This window comes from Impatiens glandulifera, chromosome 2 (assembly GCF_907164915.1).
Source record: "Impatiens glandulifera chromosome 2, dImpGla2.1, whole genome shotgun sequence".
Lineage (NCBI taxonomy): Eukaryota > Viridiplantae > Streptophyta > Magnoliopsida > Ericales > Balsaminaceae > Impatiens > Impatiens glandulifera.
The window spans coordinates 3,988,168-4,008,087 of NC_061863.1; the positions used below are offsets into that span (position 1 = coordinate 3,988,168).

General features: G+C 32.0%; 3 protein-coding genes across 3 annotated transcripts; 2 read left to right on the forward strand and 1 right to left on the reverse strand.

Annotated features, from left to right (window-relative positions):
- The first annotated feature begins 103 nt into the window (after nt 1-103).
- On the forward strand, nt 104-1,837 carry LOC124927024 (naringenin,2-oxoglutarate 3-dioxygenase). The gene is made up of 3 exons (XM_047467360.1): nt 104-514; nt 588-1,016; nt 1,347-1,837. Exons 1-3 carry the CDS (start codon nt 152-154, stop codon nt 1,662-1,664), a joined length of 1,110 nt encoding a protein of 369 aa, XP_047323316.1. The 5' UTR covers nt 104-151; the 3' UTR covers nt 1,665-1,837.
- A 2,708-nt stretch (nt 1,838-4,545) lies between these two features.
- On the reverse strand, nt 4,546-7,050 carry LOC124927512 (tubulin beta chain-like). Its single transcript, XM_047467941.1, has 3 exons — nt 6,559-7,050; nt 6,174-6,443; nt 4,546-5,382 (listed from the first exon to the last, which is right to left on the reverse strand). The coding sequence occupies exons 1-3, from the start codon at nt 6,965-6,967 to the stop codon at nt 4,709-4,711; spliced, it is 1,353 nt and encodes a 450-aa protein (XP_047323897.1). The 5' UTR covers nt 6,968-7,050; the 3' UTR covers nt 4,546-4,708.
- Nucleotides 7,051-16,163: 9,113 nt separating this feature from the next.
- LOC124925800 (MYG1 protein-like) lies at nt 16,164-19,840 on the forward strand. Its single transcript, XM_047465905.1, has 7 exons — nt 16,164-16,538; nt 16,599-16,745; nt 16,825-16,923; nt 17,054-17,245; nt 17,334-17,453; nt 18,498-18,569; nt 19,421-19,840. Exons 1-7 carry the CDS (start codon nt 16,266-16,268, stop codon nt 19,646-19,648), a joined length of 1,131 nt encoding a protein of 376 aa, XP_047321861.1. The 5' UTR covers nt 16,164-16,265; the 3' UTR covers nt 19,649-19,840.
- Nucleotides 19,841-19,920: the final 80 nt, after the last annotated feature.

Consider the following 19,920-nt stretch of genomic DNA (forward strand, 5'->3'; position numbering starts at 1 on the left):
GGAGTTAAACCGGTGTCGTAAGTTAGGTGGGATGAACGGTCCTTGAATTCCCACGCCATATCTTCTTATATATATATATATATATAATGTTCATCACCTTCTTCTTCTTCCTCAAACCGAACCAAATCTCTGAGCTTTATTTACTCCATTAATGGCGCCTACAGAAACACTAACCTCAATGGCCGACGAGAAAACTCTTCGACAGAAGTTCGTAAGAGATGAAGACGAACGACCTAAAGTTGCCTACAATGTATTCAGCAACGATGTTCCAGTTATCTCCCTCGCCGGAATCGACGAAGTCGAAGGCCGGAGAGCCGAGATCTGTAAGCAAATCGTCGATGCTTGTGAAGATTGGGGAATTTTTCAAGTCATCGATCACGGTGTCGATACCGATCTTATCTCAAACATGACTCGTCTAGCTCGTGAATTCTTCGCTTTACCGTCTGAAGATAAACTCCGATTTGACATGTCCGGTGGAAAGAAAGGCGGTTTCATTGTCTCTAGTCATCTTCAGGTAATTAATTAACGCACGCATCTAATTTAGGTTTTCAGTTTCGAATACTGATCAATTAATGTATCATAAACAGGGAGAAGCTGTGCAAGATTGGCGTGAGATTGTTACATACTTCTCGTATCCTATTCGTAACCGTGATTACTCCAGATGGCCGGATCAGCCGGAGGGATGGAAGTCGGTGACGGAAACTTACAGCGAGAAACTGATGGATCTTGCCTGTAAATTGCTTGAAGTGTTATCTGAAGCCATGGGATTGGAGAAGGAAGCATTGACGAAAGCATGCGTTGATATGGATCAGAAAGTGGTGGTGAATTTCTATCCGAAATGTCCTCAGCCTGACCTAACCCTAGGTTTAAAACGCCATACGGATCCTGGCACAATCACGCTTCTTCTACAGGATCAAGTCGGCGGTCTTCAAGCGACTAGAGATGGCGGTAAGAACTGGATCACTGTTCAACCTGTTGAAGGCGCTTTCGTCGTTAACTTGGGCGATCATGGCCATGTAAGTCTAAGTCTAATTCTACGTCAAAATATATACAAGGACGGATCTATGTTAGGGCTCGGGTTGGCTTCCTCGAAAAAAAAAATTCGGGTAGAATCTATGTTAGGGTGTTTGATCAAAATCCCAACTGAAAAAATACAGGGTAGTAGGTTGGGGTTTGGGGGTGTGGTCAAAATTCCACTCGAAAAAAAAAATATACATGGTGGAAACTATGTAGGGTTTAGGGTTCGGGTCCCACCCGAAAACAAAATATAAAAAAAAAATTACTATGTAAAATTTACTATTATCTATTCGTTTTATTTAATAATTTTTGTGTTATTGGTGGTGTAGTATTTGAGCAATGGGAGGTTTAGGAATGCTGATCATCAGGCGGTGGTGAATTCAAACAATAGTAGGCTATCAATTGCGACATTTCAAAATCCTGCGCCGGATGCGACGGTTTATCCATTGAAGATTAGGGAAGGGGAGAAGGCGGTTATGGAGGAAGCGATAACGTTTGCGGAGATGTATAAGAGGAAGATGAGTAAGGATTTGGAATTGGCGAAGTTGAAGAAACTTGCTAAGGAAAAGGTTTTGGAAGAAGTGGAGATTGAGAAGGCCAAGATGGATGTTATTAAGGGTAATGGTGTTGAAGAGATCTTTGCTTGAAAAGTAGTTTGTTGAATTATGTTTGTTGGAATTTGTGGTTTGTCTATTTATGCTTATTCAAATAATGTTGCAATTTGAGTTAAGTGTTGACTTCTTATTATTACTAAATGTTTATTTTTTTTGGGAAATGGTTATGGTTATCTTTGAGAATAAATATTAATTGGTACGATTCAGAATCAGAGTTTTTATGCTAGTAAAGTAGGGGTGAACATAAATATTTACTTATTAATCAACATATTGACAAGATTTGATTAGGGTTTGATTCTCTTGACTCTCAAGTCAGCGTCTAAGTTTAGCGAGGTGGATTTGTTCTTGGATACACCCGACGACAATCAATAGCTTCCTCGTCGGGTGTGATTTGATCTAGACTACGTACACCGATGACGATCAATAATTTTATTGTCGAGATGTAGAGTAGTAATTTGATTTGAGCTCAGCTACTTTATATACTCATTTTTTATCCCTCAATTTTTAATTTTAAATAATTTTGAACTATTGAAATAATTTTCTAAATTTTATTACGGACGGTGTCGTACCAGCACCGAATTTTAAAATAATTAAATTACGGACTATTTAAATAAAACATTATATATAATTAATTGACCAATAAAATAAAGCAACCAAAATAAATAAAATAGAAATATATGTATATTTGAGTATTAATATTGGTTGTTTATTTACTCTGCAACAAAAAATAAAATAAAATAAAGTCACCTGAAACGGGCACTATGGAGTCATCATCAACATTTGGTCCACCAATTGAGACAGGTGCTAGTGAACCTGTAAGGTAGCAGCAGGCAAGGAAAAAGACTTGTTACATTAGAGGGTCATGACCAACTATTCCACAATATATCTCATTTTGCTGTCCGTTGTTCAAAATCGTTCAGAAATCATAAAAAGAGAAACTAACTTTTAATTACGAGAGAACGATTTCTGAAAGATTTTGAACAAAAAGACAGCTAGTCGGATATATTATCGTGGGACACACAGCATATCCGGTGGTCCCTAATTAGAGAAACCTTATGGATTTTGAACAAGATTTTCTTTTCTTTTCTTTTTGCAATGTTACACTTATGGATTGATCAGATTGAAGGTAGTGTACCTAACTAACAGTGAGTTATTATTTTGCTTGTAATCCTATATTAGAATGAATGAAGATTATTTCTACTGAACTTTGGGTTTGTATTGTGTTGATATTGTGCAATTTGATTTGGATACCTTGTAAAGTGGGTTTATGTCCGGTCTGGTTGACCTGGTCAACAATTTATATTGTATATTTTGAATATTGTGGGACAACATCCAAACCCTAAACCTTCTTATCTCTCCCCCAGTAAAAACAAAGAAAGGCTCCATTGCTTTTATTTCTTGTCAGTTGGAAATAGGTTCTTAGAGAAATCCAGAAATCGATTAGGACCACCGTTTCAAAAACGGTTCGACAGATTTGTGTCTCGTTATCAGCTTGAATGACCGAATTTACCCCCAAACAAGGATCAGTAACAGAAAGGGCAAAAAAAGGAGAATTAGATTGAAGATATTGTACCTAAGAGTGAGTTATTATTTTGCTTTGTAATCCAATAGAAAGAGTGATTGGGGAAAAGGGAGGAAAAAGAATTGTTAATTTTTCAACAAAAATGAATCAGATTACGTCGATCAAAAAAATTCTCCTCAATCATTTAACAATTCAATATTAGAAGAATGAATATTATTTCTATTGAAACTTGGGTTTGTATTGGGTTGATATTGTGCAATTTGATGTCTATTTGATTTGGATAACTTGTAGAGTGGGTTTATGAGAATAATCAGACAAAAATAATTAGGATGCTACCCCTAAAAGATGAGGTACATCTGTTTAATTTCTAGGCAGGCTTTTGCTGGTTTATTTTGTATTTTTGAATTAGTTGTATTGTGAGACCCTATAATCAATTCTAATGATTAAATAAATATTTTCCAACAAAAAGGTTTAATTTGAAATCTATTTATTTTTTTCTAATTTGATCTATCTTATTTTCATCCACATGTATTCATCTAAATTTTAGATATTTATTTTCTGGTACAACGACAATAACTTAGATGCATGCCCTAGAAACAAATGCCCTAGAAACAAATTGATAAAAACCTTTAATCACATGATTATGTTTTTGATTTATCCTTAGAAACATGTATTATGGTGGATTAATAAATGAATTGCAAAAAAAATATTTTTTGTATAGAATGGCTAGAGTTTTTTATAATAGAGACCATCATTTGATTGGCATAAGAGATATAGCGCTGTTGTCTTTTTTTCACGTGTATTCAAGCCCCAAACCCGAATCTTGACCGGAATATCTTTTATTCGCGTTTGAGAACGCACAATATTTGCTTTTCCCGATTTTATAAAGAGAAAATTGGGGTGACAACTCTAAAAAGTCAAAGCTAATCTAATCGATATCATTGAATCCTATTTCGGTTCCTCGCCTCATTTTATACGAGGCGACTTCGTACTCTCATTTTGTTTTACGAGGTTCGAAAGGAAGGTAAGCCACGGAATTTAATGAAATCGACATCAAATTAGACTTTAGTTTAGCCTATCATTTTGGTTTCTTATCGCACTCGAGATTCGAGAGAAAGGTAAGCTATGAGGCGAAACTATCTAGTCGAATTAATGCTTTAAGATGTCGACCTTTTTAGACGTTACAGCTACACCTACGACGATCAATAATTTCATCATCACTACACCGACGACGATCAATAATTTCCTCTTAGAGCAACCACGAAGAATTCTCTTGTTAAACGTGATATTTTGTTAGATATTTCTCCGTAATTTTGACATCTTCTCAAAATACGATTCATTTGTCAAATCAAACAATCGCGCCTATTAAGCACACCAACTGCGCTTCTCACAAAAGCACAACAAACACATTCTTATTCGAATAAAACGATATGCAACAATAAACAGTGAACAACATGCAAGGAATCACAACTAAAATATAAGCAATAACAATTATAATCCACTTAATAAAACACACTTACAATTTTTGTCTGATTGGTGTCCAGACCGGCCTACATCAGTTTTCATCGCCCTCCTCTTCCCCTTCTTCCTCAAACTCTTCATCCGCGGTAGCATCCTGATACTGCTGATACTCCGCGACCAAATCATTCATATTACTCTCCGCCTCCGTAAACTCCATCTCATCCATCCCTTCCCCTGTATACCAATGCAAGAAGGCCTTCCTCCTAAACATAGCCGTGAACTGCTCGCTCACCCTCCTAAACATCTCTTGAATCGACGTCGAGTTACCAATGAACGTCGACGCCATCTTCAAACCCATAGGAGGTATATCACAAACACTAGACTTCACATTGTTCGGTATCCACTCAACAAAGTACGACGAGTTCTTGTTCTGAACATTAATCATCTGTTCATCGACTTCTTTCGTGCTCATCTTTCCCCTGAACATGGCCGAGGCAGTTAGGTATCGTCCATGGCGAGGATCAGCCGCGCACATCATGTTTTTGGAGTCCCACATTTGTTGGGTTAGTTCGGGCACAGTTAAGGATACGTATTGTTGGGAACCACGGGAGGTTAAAGGGGAGAAACCGACCATGAAGAAGTGGAGACGTGGGAAGGGGATTAGGTTTACGGCTAGCTTTCTTAGGTCGGAGTTTAGTTGACCCGGGAATCTAAGGCAGCATGTTGACCCACTCATGGTTGCAGAAATCAAATGGTTTAAGTCACCAACTGTAAGAATAAGAACCAAATTAAGATGTTTTAATGAGTATATAATTCAACTTTTTCACTTAATCTAATCATATGACTTAGCTCCATAATATAGTGAAAGCATTCATTACATAACTACTCAAAAATTTATCAAATTATGTCACTTGTAAGGTTAAAAGTAGTTTTTACTTAAAAAAGCACATTCAAACCTTAATATTAAGATTTATTGAACATAAATAATAAAGTGATTATTTCATTAAAGTTATTTCGATAATTATCATCTAAAACCTTAACTATTTAGATTAACTGAATTTAAGCTAAAAAAATCAGCTTAATTCAGTAAGGTATAGATGATTTAACACTGTAATCTAATAATCAAATTACGTTTTTATAAGGGTAAAATAATCTTTCTAAATACTTTCCCGATATATCAAATCAACTTAGTTTCAAATACTTAAATTGTTTGAGCATAGTTTAGTGAAATTGTAGTTCAAATTTCAATGGAATGCCAAGATCCCAATTCCAATCTTCACTAATTGAAACTACAATTAATCAAATCGGGTGAGTTTTGTTAAAGATCAAAGTTATCAGATTCGATTCCCACTAAGAACCCTCTAAGTTCATAATAATTGAAACTACAAATCCAGTGATTTCTTCAACTTGATATGATTTAAATTCTAAAAGAATTGGAATTTTCAAGTAACCAACCTTAACCTAATAAGTTATTTTGAAGATTATAGTTTATGATCATGGAGGTAACACTAACACTAACATTTCATCAAGAAAGTAAACAAACCCAAAATAAAACTTACAAGTAGGATTACTGAGCTTCAATGTCCTGAAGCAAATATCATAAAGTGCTTCATTATCAAGAACCATGCACTCATCAGCATTCTCCACAAGCTGATGAACTGATAGAGTCGCATTGTAGGGTTCAACCACAGTGTCTGAAACTTTTGGAGATGGAAAAACAGAGAATGTAAGCATCATCCTATCTGGATATTCCTCTCTTATCTTAGATATCAAAAGAGTTCCCATCCCAGATCCTGTCCCTCCTCCAAGAGAATGACAAACCTGGAAACCTGATCGATAGATGACAATTGACAACACAATAATGAATAAATGCAGAAATGTAGATCCATATATATCAGATCAATAGATGAAATGAGATCTGGAGTAGTGCGCATGAGTAATTACCTTGTAAACAGTCGCAATTCTCGGCTTCCTTCCTGACAACATCGAGAACAGAATCGATCAACTCAGCGCCTTCAGTGTAATGACCTTTGGCCCAATTATTTCCAGCTCCAGATTGACCAAAGACAAAGTTATCAGGACGAAAGATCTGACCAAAAGGACCAGATCTGATACTATCCATGGTACCAGGTTCGAGATCCATAAGAACAGCGCGAGGAACGTAACGACCGCCGGATGCCTCATTGAAGTAAACATTGATTCTCTCCAACTGTACATCGGAAGATCCAGGTGCATCGGGTCCTTTATACTTACCGCTAGGATCAATGCCATGTTCGTCACAGATAACCTCCCAGAATTTGGAACCGATTTGATTACCGCATTGTCCTCCTTGAATGTGCAGGATCTCCCTCATTTTCGCCCTGAATTGGAGAGATGGAAGATGTGGTTAGAGAGAGAGAGAGAGAGAGAGAGGAGGGGGAGATATGAAGAAATAACAGTGGGGAGAGATGGAAGGAAGGGAGAGAGAAGCGGAGGTGACATGGAGGTGACATTATTATTATGATGGTGGGGTTTGAAGAGTGGCGCCATGTGAGTGAGTTGGATCATCGCTGCTAAATGACAGACAATTCGTACAAGACAATATAACCGCTCAGTTATTAAGACCCTATTTGTTTTCTCACTTTTAACTACATAAATGTAAATGTGAGTCTAGATTTAGATTTTAAAACTATCCACACATTTATATATAGTTTTTTTTTTATTGAGTTTTAATAAAAAATTAATCTGAAATATTTAATTTTTGGGATAAAGAGATTGCTATGTGTTTTATAAAATAGACATTTTATTCTGTATTTAAAAAATACTAAAAAAATTTATGTTTACCTCCGGCCAAATTTTAGATGATCGACCTTAAAAATATTTTCAAATCAGCACATCTCTCACAAGTGTTGAATTAAAACGGGACAATTCAATTATATAGACTTTGATGAATATAGATGAATCAACTCATTTCGATTTTAGATCAAAATAAAGAAAGATTGTCTAAGAATACCTAAAACACCTAAAATTAGGTTAACAACACTGAAACTTTAGAGCATCTGTGCAGCGCATGACCTGTGCCTGCATCGGACAGCGTGTAAAATGGCAGATCATTATTTTTTTTAATTTTATGCGTTATATGTAAAAACAAAAAAAAGGGCCTCGTTCAACTCTGACTTTTTAATTATTATATAATATAATATACTCTATAATATAAAAATATTAGTTATATATTTAATTAATAAATATATATTTTAAATAAATTAATATATTTCCCCTATCTTTTCTTATTTTTAAGGACCTCAACTTCTCAAATTTTCTTATAATATAGAAATATTAGTTATATATTTAATTATAAAAATGTTTTTAATATTATAATATATTTTAAATTATAAAAATATTTTATATTTTATTTTATTTAATATTATTATATATATTTAATTAATAAATATATATTTTAAATAAATTAATATCTTTTTCTATTAATTATATTAACATGTTTTATTGTTTTTAAAAATGTAATTTTGTAATAATTTTAAAAATATAATTTTATTATACTTAAAATATTAAAATAGTATAAAATAAAAATAACATTGTAATTATTCAGAAAAGGGCAGGCTGAAGCATTGGAGTGTTTTGATCAAGTACAACATGTGCACGCTTTTAGCTGAGGTGGAAGATTGATTTGACCAAAAAAAAATGGGCAGAGATCTTGTGCGTTGGACATGCTCTTATGTCAACTTGGTTAATTAAAACAATAACATTATCTTTAAAATAAATTTAGCAAATCATAGCGAAATTTGTGTTAATTGAGATAGATAGAGATATACAAAATATCGGAGTGAGTCTCTTAGCTTCTATCGTGAGAGATGTTGATTGTCGTTTATGAGAGGATAATCGGGCTACATCCTATGAAGATTGTGGATGACAATTGGACGGTTCAGAGTGAGGAATGTATTTATTATTTCGACCCGTTTTACTTCGAAGAATTTCCACGGGACATTATTTATACCATATTTAAAAAAAAAATTATATAATAAAATTATATAAACGAATTTTTTAATATAATATATGTTGTAATATATTGAATTTTTTTATTATTATAAAAATAACTTAAAACTCTTATAGAATATAATGAATAAATAAATATATTAGTGGTTTTATATATTTAATTGTGTGTATAATATTCGGGACATAATTGGGGTGAGATAGGGGCGAAGCGGGGAACACAAATACCATTCCTGTCCTATCCTCGATCAAACTGGGGAAAAACTACCCCAAACGAGGCAATTCAGTTCGGTTATCGCATGTAATTTCAAATTGACATCCTTAGTGAAGATTGAAGTCATGGCTAACTTAAACGGAAATTGACTTTATCGGAGTAGCGGTGACGATGGTTGTTTCCCTCTTGGTTTCTAATGCGGAGGAGAAAATATTAACGGCCGACACGGGTTAGAGATGCACTAATTTAGAAATATTTTCAGTGTTAGTCATTGGAAATTTGGCTAGAAGTAAATACAACTACTTTTTTTTGGTATTTATTAAACACTGGTAAGGTGTATATTTCCTAAAACATATGTTACTCAAGGGGCGACAATTCAGATCAATTTCAAGTTGACGAGTTTGGGTTAATAGGTTAATAAGTTGAGCAATACTAACATAAACCTAACATGTTTTAATTTGTGTCAAAATCTCTAACTTGAACCTGACCTATTTTTGTGATTGACCGGAACACGACCCGATTGACCCAATTTACCTAACTTAACTCGAACTGAACCCAATTTAATTAATTAACATCTTTGTTTCTAATTAAAATGACATTAATATAAAACAAAATTAAAACTAAATTACAAATTTACTTATAAAAAAAATCTACAAAAGAAAAATGAGTGAGTGAATAGAAAAAATACAAAATTTAACAATAGAAACTTGTAAACGGGTTATCGAGTCTATTTTGAATCATTTCAGATCGTTCATAATTTGACATTTTATTAATTAGGTTAAACAGGTCGACCTGATTTTGACCGGAACAAAAAAATACATAACCATAACCTTATTTTTTTCGTATTCGGTTTTGATTGTGTTTTTTCCAAAATGGTCCCATATTACTAAGTGTCTTTATCCCTTAATTTTTTAGTGCAAGACACAATTTATTCATTTTTAAATTGAACTTATTTTAGATCTAACTATTTAAATTAACTTATTTTTATTTAAAACGAGTTATCCTTATTTATTTAATTTTTTTTCTTTTATTAATATTATGACTTTATTATTATATATATATTTAAATTATTATTTTTATATCATATTGTAACCCTTCGCGGATCTATGTTATATTCCATAGCTTAACACGTGTCAAGAAACACGTAGCAATAAGGAGGAATTATCGGGGGAGGCTCGATGTTCAATGCGTTTCAACATTGGTTTACGTGTCAAACCTCTTTTAAAATGAAATATTTAATTTTAAAAGATTTTGAAAATACCTGAAAGCTGAAGCTGTAAGAAATTAATTATGTAAAAATAATTAATCTTTTGTTCAAATTTTAAATAATCTCGCAAGTTAAATAACAGTTTAATCTGAAATCGATTTAAATTAATTAAACATAACCAATTTAAAGATTATTTATTTGAAAATTAAAGTCGCCAAAAAATTTTATGAAAATCAATAAAATGATACGTGTACAAACGTATTTAAACTAGAGTTTCTGAAAACAATGTGGTTCATTGTCTGTTTACGCTCGGGAAAGAGCTTTCGCGTTATGTCTTCTGCGGCCGCCTAAGGACGGTTTTCGAAAATTCTTCTAAAATAAACAAAGTCTGACTTTTATAAATCCAATTATAACATTCATTGCCTTTAATTAGTAGTCTAGAGGTCATAAGTAAGAATGAACTTTAAATAATTGAACAAAATTATTCAAAAGATGTGTGTACTTGTAGCGTTGTTATTTTGATTTAACAAAATCTGAAAATATAAGAGGATAATTAATTTAAAAATAAATTCTAAACGGGGCCTTATTCAAAACATTGGTTTATGAAATATCCCAAAAATATAAAATATATTATTTTCTGACATTTTGAGATTATTTGAAATTGGGTTCGGGTTCCAAAATTACAAAAATAATTTTGGATTTTAAAAAGTGGAACCAAACAGATCTAGGGTCTGGGATTCAGTTTGGTCGATCTAGGCTCGGTCGGGTTCGGTCAAGACTAGGGTGGTCTGAACTAGGGCTCGGTCGCATTGGTCAAGGGATTAGAGAGCTCAATCCTGGGCTCGGGAGGCTCGGTCCCAAACTCGGGTGACTTGGTCTCGGGTTAAGTCTATCAGTCTAGGTATTTTGTCTTAGGGTTAGGTAGCTATCGGTCCTAGGTATTGGGTTAGGGTCAAGTTTACCGGTCCTAGGGTTAGGGTTATGTTTACCGGTCCTAGGCTAAATGTGGGCTCGGTCCTAGGGTTAGAAACATCGGTTCTAGGCTAAGTGAGGGCTCAGTTCTAGGGTTAGAAAACTCGGTCCTAGGTTTAGGGTTATGGTCAATTTTACGAATCCTAGGTCAAGTGAGGTCTCGATCCTATGGTTAGAAACATCGGTCCTAGGGTTAGAAAACTCGATCCTAGATGAAAAACACTAGTCTTGGTCCTCGGTCCTAGCTGAAGAAATCGTTAATGGGATTCTCGGTCCTGGGTGCGTTTTCTCGGTCCTGGGTTTTGACATGGGGTTCGTTTTCTCGGTCATTGCTAAAGAACAGGAACGAGGATCACCAGTCCTAGGCTAAAACCATAGGACCGAGTGTTCTTGTTTTCGTTCAAAATTTTTGAAGTCCATAATTTTTTATTGAGATCATGAAACCATGATCCAGCAAGTTCATATGCTCATGAAGAACAAAAGTTCTAACCTAAATCACGATTTTGAAAGTCTTACAATGATCAATTTTAAAACATTATTTCTAGGTCAAATTTTGGAATCTTTTAAATTAGGTTGTTTCAAAGTCTAATTTTGTTCATTAGTTTTGAAATTATGAATGTAGTTGATCTTAACCAAAACGAAAACATTATAACACCATTAAAAAGTTTTCTAAGCTTGAATCGAAATCTAAATATTTTCAAAAATAAGAATTTGATCAAACATGATCAAAGTGATGAAAAGTTACTCGGAATTCATCATAACATTTTAACAAACATGTATAACAACTAATTTGATCCAAAAAATTGGATTAAAACCAAGGATCGAGAATTTCAAAAATTCAATTTTTAAACTTAAATTTTAAAATTTCAGTTTAATCAAACATGATAAAACATGATTACAGATGCTTGGAAATCGTTCTAACATGTTAACAAACATGTATAGCAACTAATTGAACCAAAAAAATCGGATTAAACTCAAAACACATAATTTTTGAAAAATCTAGTTTTAAGCTCAATTTTCTAAAATTTTTGATTTAGGTGGATTTGATCTGATTTCTTTCAGCAGAAATCTTATATATGATATATAGAATGATTCTAAACAAAGAAATTCTATAATCAAGCTTAAGAACAAGATTGAATCGATCAAACTTAAGAAATTTGAAAAAAAAAATTCAAATTTTAAATCACAAATCATGATACAAATAATTTTAAAGCATACCAACAACTGGAGAACACTCCTAAGAGATGTGGAATGCTTTTCTGAAGCTTGAATCACGACTGGGATCGTCGGAGATAGTTTTCACATAAACTATTCTTGGCCGGAATTTGGATCTGTCGATTGAAGTTGTAAGGGACTGTTATTGTTTGATGGTCTGGTAGTAGAAGGGTAATGATCTATTTATAGTGCCCTAAGGTTGGTCGGGGAGGGGTAATTGAAGTCGAAATTGCCCTCCGGCGATCATATCCCTAAATCGTGGAAGCCTTATCTACAGTAGGATAAAACTGGAGGATAAGGGGGAAATGTAAGCGCTAACGAGGGGGAGTCGTGGCCGAAATTTGGAGCGATAAGGATGTTAGTAGCATGAACTAGAGCTTATGGAAGAATCATGTTTGCGAGGTCGCGCTTCCGACGAGCCCTACGTCCCAGCGAAGAAGACAAATGAAACGACGTCGTTTTGTTTGACGTCGTCCGCGTTCCGATGGGCAAACATGGGCTTGACTAACGAGGTTAATTAGTCCCGTTAGTTGATCTAGTGCAGTTGACTGTGTATTGGATCCGTTATAGCGGGGGACTATCGCGTTTTGGGCTGTTGGATTAGATCTGTGCACTCATCTGATGGTCTAGAATCCTGTTACAAAAGATTAAAAATAATTTCGGCTACACAGGATTATTAGATTTTATTTTTATTTAAAAAATTATTAAAAATAATTTTTAATACCTTTTAAATTATTTTTTCACTAAAACATTCAAAAAAATATATATTTCAAAAATCATAATAAAAATTATGATCCTAATTTATTATTATTTTAGAATTTTTAACCAACTAGGCTAATAACACTTTATATTTTAAATTTAAAATCAAATTTGATGAACGCGAACATTATAACAATATATTTTTAATTATACTTAAAATAAATATTACCCTCTCCTGATCATTTTCATAAACAAATATATTGTATAATTAATTTAAAAAATCTTAAACAATTACAACATAATAATTAAATAATTAATAAAATATAATAATATTATTTTATTATTATTGACAATATTATTAAGCACATAAAATATTGTAATAGTATTATTTTATTATTATTGACATTATTATTAAGCACATTATTATATCTATTATAAGCGTGTTGGTTACACCTTTTATAAATTAAATTATGATTTTTTTAAATTAGTTTAGGATCATATTTATTTTGTTTATATTAAAATGAGATTATCATAATTTTTTAATAAATTAAAATTTTACAAATATTAAAATATAAAAGTTGAGAAAATGAACTTATGATAAGAATGATATTATATAAAAATTATAATTAAAACTTATAATATAAATAAACCATCTGCGTTCATCTAATCCACCAAAAACGCTCAGCTGATAAGATCAACAAATGCCTCATCGACCTTATGGAAAGACGAACAGCCTGTAGATGAAAGGAGAGGATGGATGGGCGCCAATCATCTTCATCAGGGCAAGAGAAAGGAAAAATGATTTTAGGTTTATGAGAAAATTATGAGTTTCTTTGCTTTTTTAACCACACGAAAACTAGGCTTGCTTTGGCATTGGGCCTGGTGGACCTGGCTGGCATGCTGGGTTATTTAAATCATAGATCCAACCACCATTTTAAGTTTGTTTGGTCAAATGACTTAGGTCTTGTTTTTTTTATATATATATTTTTAAATAACTTATAATTATTATTTATTATATATTTTTTATTTAAATTGGTGTAGGTAAATATTAGGTGTGTATAATTAATATATAAATTAAAATAAAATAAATATAAGTAAGTGAGTTTTGAATAATAAATTAATAACACAAGTTAATTTGAAAAGTTAAAATTTTAAATAGAATAGTCTGAGAAATTAGTCAAAAAAAAATTTTTTAAGAAAGGAATATCACTGTAGGCTGTAGCTGCCATTAATGTTAAATAAATGAAGATTGTGTTATAAATTGTTATATTAGTTTTAATGAATATATTGGTGTGAAGAAATAAAATTAAACATATTTAAAAAGTTGAGTGAATAACAATAACTTAGATAATTTAAAATAAATAAGAATAATCATTTAAAATAATTAGCACAATTGTTATTTGGTCGTTTTTATTAAATGAGTTGAATTTTGAATTATATCATATCAGATCCAATTATTAAAATTAGTATGTGACCTTACATTTACACGTATAATGATATAAAACCTAGAAGAACAAAATCTAAGATTAAAATATGATAGTATTTTTAATTTACTTTCACATATATATCCAAATTAACCACAGATCTCGACACTGCAATCCGGACACTTTGAAAATTAAGCATCATTATATATATATATAGATTAATTAGTTAAAAAGTTGAATATATATTTTTAAAACGTCTCGCATTTATCAAATTTGATGTTGAATTTAAAATATAAAATCTTATTAGTCAAGTTGGTTAAAAAATTGTACTTTTTTTTGTTATGTTGCAAATTTGAAACATACTTATAGCATTTATTATTTTTTTTAACCGTTTTAAATTTATGGGCGGGTCAACCCACAATTTGGCCCAAATATCCATTTACTCTCACATATATATTCAAATTAACCATAGTTCTCTACCCGGATACTTTAAAAATTAAGCATCGTTATATATATATATATATATATATATATATATATATATATATATATATATTAGTCTTTGAGTTTTTGTCCAAATTGACAAAAACATCCGCTATCTTATTTTTATTTTTTTAATTAATTTGTCACATTTTTAAATAAGATGATATTAAGAGACATTTTAAATGTATTTTTGTAAAATTGATTATTGTTTTCGAGATTACGCATTTTAATTTATGAGAATAATTAGAAAAACTATTATTTATTATTACAAATGTGATAAATTAATTTTAAAAAAGAAAAATATTATGTTAAAATAATAACGCAGATAATTCGTGTGTTAAAAAGTCTTAAATAGTTAAAATTGTGATAGTTTAAGCCTAATAAGCTAATTATATCTAAATTTGAGCTTCAAATATTAATTGAGAAGAATATCAATTTTATCATCGAACACTACAACGAAATATTTACGTATATCACTGAACTAATTTTTGTTCGTTCATACCATTATAGTTGAGCTTAATGTTCATCTATGTCACTGCTTGATAAAACATCAAAATTTGTTAAGTTTTCCGTTAAATGATATATATTATGTAATTTTTATAAAATTAATATATATTATATTTTTTTTTATTCACTATTTCTAAATAATAAAACTTAATTATATATTTTTAAAGACATCAACCGAACAAATTATACATTTTGAGAAACATTAACAATAATTCATTTTTTTAAATTAATATATTTTCAACATTTATTTTTATTAACATTTTAAAATAATAAAGTCCGTAAATAAAAATAAATATTAAAAATATATTAATTTTTTTTTAAAAAAAAATATTGTTAATGACTTTCAATATATTAGATTGTTTGATTAATATCTCTGAAATTATAAAAGTTTTATTATTTATAAATTGTGTATAAAAATAAAAATATAATGTATATTAATTTTAAAAAAATGAAATGTCAATTTCACTCTCTCTTAATGTATTTTATGTTTTTATTAATTAGTGATATATATGAACATTAAATTTAACTATAATGATATAAACGAACACAAATTAGTTCAGTATATCATGAATATTCTATTATAGTTCGATAATAAAATTTACATTCTTCTTAATTTTAATTGAGCCTAAAATAATTAATTATAAACTGTAATGGTGCCTTTAACAAATAAATTGGAATCAAATAAGCCATTATTAATGATAGGAGATAAAAGATTATTGGATTAAAACCAATGAATCCAATATCAAACAAGGCCTAACTAAGATGGATTCCGGGTCCGGGTTAAACAAGATATTGAAATTCGATTCATCACCGGTCTACCTGGTTTAGGGTTCCGTTTTCGTCTCCATCTTCAACAAAGCGACTAAAAGACTCCCCATTTTCCCTCATTTCTTCACTAAACCCTAAAACCTCCTCTCGCCGGAATCAACGGCGGCGCGTGTGTATGTTCGTGTTTGCCAGAGCCATCAACCACAAGAGCCTATTCATCCTCCGTTCCCATCCCCGACCATCTCTCCATCTCATGGCTTTCTCTCCTTCCAGAATCTCCACTTCTCCTTACTCTTCAGGATCTCCCGTCGCCTCCCCTCTTTCTTCTACTAAACGCGTCGGTACTCACAATGGAAGCTTCCATTGCGACGAAGCTCTTGGTTGTTTCATGATTCGTCTCACTAACAAGTTCTATGGTGCTGAAATTGTTCGTTCCAGAGACCCGAAGGTAAATTTACATATGAACCTTAATTTATCACGATGAGTTTACTAATTGAATGGATTTTAGGTGCTGGAAACACTTGATGCTGTGCTTGATGTTGGAGGAGTTTATGATCCTAGTAATGATAGGTATGATCATCATCAGAAAGGTTTTAGTGAGGTGTTTGGGCATGGATTCACCACTAAGCTTAGTAGTGCTGGTTTGGTTTATAAGGTGAGAACTTATTATTTGTTTTTTGCTCAAGATTGCTTGCATTTTCTTCTTGAATGCTGATAGTACTTTGTATTTTCAGCATTTTGGAATGGAGATAATTGCTAAAGAATTAGGGGTTGATCAAGGACACCCAAATGTTCTTAAACTGCATTTGGCTGTTTACAAAAGCTTCATGGAGGTATTAGCTGTTTACAAATTCTTATATTGTTTCAATTGTTGTAGTTCTATGTGTACAATGAAAATTAATATGTGATCTTGATTAGAATGAATATGAATATGTGACCTTAAATTTCAATTAATAATTTCAGGCAATTGATGCAATTGACAATGGAATCAATCAATATGACACAGAGGAGCCTCCAAGATACACAAATAGCACACATTTATCATCAAGGGTTGGGAAATTAAATTTGGATTGGATTGATCCTGATCAGTCACCTGAGAAGGAGAATGAAGCCTTTCAAAAGGCAATGGCTTTGGCTGGTAGTGAGTTTTTGAATGTAAGATTATAACCATAATAATTTCACCTTTTATATTTTGACCATTTAATTTGTAATTGTATTTCTAACCTTCTTTCTCTTTACTCAGAGTGTCCAGTTTTACGCTAGATCATGGTTGCCAGCCCGTTCCATTGTCATGGAGTGCCTTTCCTCAAGATATAATATTGATCCCAGTGGAGAGATTATGGTGTTGAGTAGATTTTGTCCTGTAAGTGTTCACTGATGAACTATTAATATTTTGTTCACTTTTCTGCCGTTTCTTTCTGAATAATGAGTCATAAAGATTGCTATATATTAGGATGTGTACTAACCATAAGCACCAATGATCTTTCAAACTCCATCTTCACATCTGAATCAACCTCAACATAGCTATCAAAATAGTAGTTATCTTTCTTTTCCTTTTTTTTTTCTTTTTTGTTAAAAACCAGGGTTTATTTCTTGGAGGAAGCTAGCACAATCCCCCATTTTGTTCAAGGCGTTCTTAGTGTGATTGAACCTGAGACATTTTGTTTGTTTGGGTTTGATTGTGTCATAGCTCTATAATTCAGATTAAGTTTTCCTCGACTAGGCTTGGGTAGAATCTTTCCACTTGAGTTACCCTGGTAGATTTCAAAAGAGTAATCATCTAAACTCCAATTAACTACTCTTCCATGTCATCGAAAGTCAAACACTCACCCAAATATTTTAATCTGAATTCTCGTTACTATCTGATATATATTTTCTTCTTTCGTTTGTTGTTAACCTAGCATTCAAGTATCATCAATGCGTTCTCCAACTTTAATTTTGACTTCTTCTTCATCCAAAGACCATAAAAATTAAGAAAGTGGATACCAAGCACGACACAACCCTTCTTAGAATGGAACTAAATGATATCCCAATTACGACACAAGCCCTATTTAACACAAGCCCTATTTAACAGTAGTAGTATGGTATATTAGACTGTATATTATAATAAAACTCTGGTTTTAGGAAAAAATAGTATATGGGTAGTATGGTGAAGTGAAAGGAATCTTGCCTAATAGACCAATTGTCTCATGTTTATTCCCATTAAGAAAGCCTTGATGAAGTGGGGTCCGTGTTAGCTTTCTCCAAGGAATAAATTTTGGTTTAAAATGCCATCTGAATCCAACATCACACCACCAACAACTACGTTTGAGTGTGCATTGTAGATAATTAATTGCAATGAACAATTTTTATATTGTTACTTGTTGTGCAACGAAGGATTTTGACTTAGTGTGATGATGTTTTACAGTGGAAGCTCCATTTATTTGAGATTGAGGAGGAATTGAAGAACAATCCAACCATAAAATATGTACTATACCAGGTATTTGAGAACCCTCCCTCTCCTTTGTTCTTTTCTTCCTAATGCACTTTATTTGAATAGTTGTACTTGCAAGTGTCTTCCAAAATCTTATAGCCTACATTTGGAATTTGTTTGATCATGGGTTATTTGATTATTTCAAAAAATAAAATAAAAAATTATCTGATCGCATATCCTCTCATCTATAAAATCACTCAATTTATCAACCAAAATATACCTTAAATTTTATACAAATTTAAATACAAAACTACATTCTAGTAATTTAATCCAAATAATCCACTTTTTATCAAACAAGATTTTTCCAAATAATCCACGATCAAACCATGTCAAGCCTTGTTTGGATTGAGTTATTTGAATAATCCTCGATAACCCACAATTTTTTCATCAATTCTTTCATTATTCATATCATCAACTAAGATACACTTACATAAATACCTTTTGAGTTTACCCAAATAACTCACTCTTCCATAACTTCCCATGTTTGGATAAATAGTTAGAGCTACCTGATTGAACTGAGATGTTGTGCTCACCTTTTCTTTGGGGAGAAAACCCTATAGCTTGTTTGATGTGGGGTTATTTGGAAAGGTTTATGTTATGAAATCAAAACTTTGTTGGATGAAAAAGTGGGTTATTTTGAGTTTATTTGTGTTAAATTTGGTATTTTAACTGATTTTGAATGATTTGATTGATGATGAGAATTACACAACTTTCTAGTCTATAAAAAAGAAAATCATTGGAAATGTATTTCTAGTATATAGGTTTTAATTTCCTTTGAATATGAATTTAAACTATAAATTTCAAACAAACATTGGAATTGGACCTGAATAGAAAGCTTTTCCTCTGATGATTGACAGGACGAAAGAGGACAACAATGGAGGGTGCAAGCGGTAGCTGTATCACCAGAGAAATTTGAGAGCCGAAAGCCTCTTCCATCAAAATGGAGGGGTTTGAGAGATGCTGAACTGTCGAAGGAGAACGGTATACCCGGTTGTGTTTTTGTTCATATGAGCGGGTTTATTGGAGGAAATTTAAGTTATGACGGTGCATTGGCTATGGCGAAAGCTTCCCTTAAACTCGACTAACCTATTGGCTTTTCCTTTTAGGGTGGTGAGTGGGTTATTTGATTTTGTTTTGAACAATTGTACACCATATTTGAATTTTAATTTTGAAGTAGAGGTCTATGGATTTTGGTGTAACATTCATCATATGATTTCCCTCTTTAACTTTATTGTTGGAGATTAAATTATGAATCTAAGCTTCTTTCATCTTGGATAGTTTGGATTGTTTTTAAATATATAACCCCTCATCATACAATCAAATTACTTAATTTATTAATAAAAATATCAAATTATTT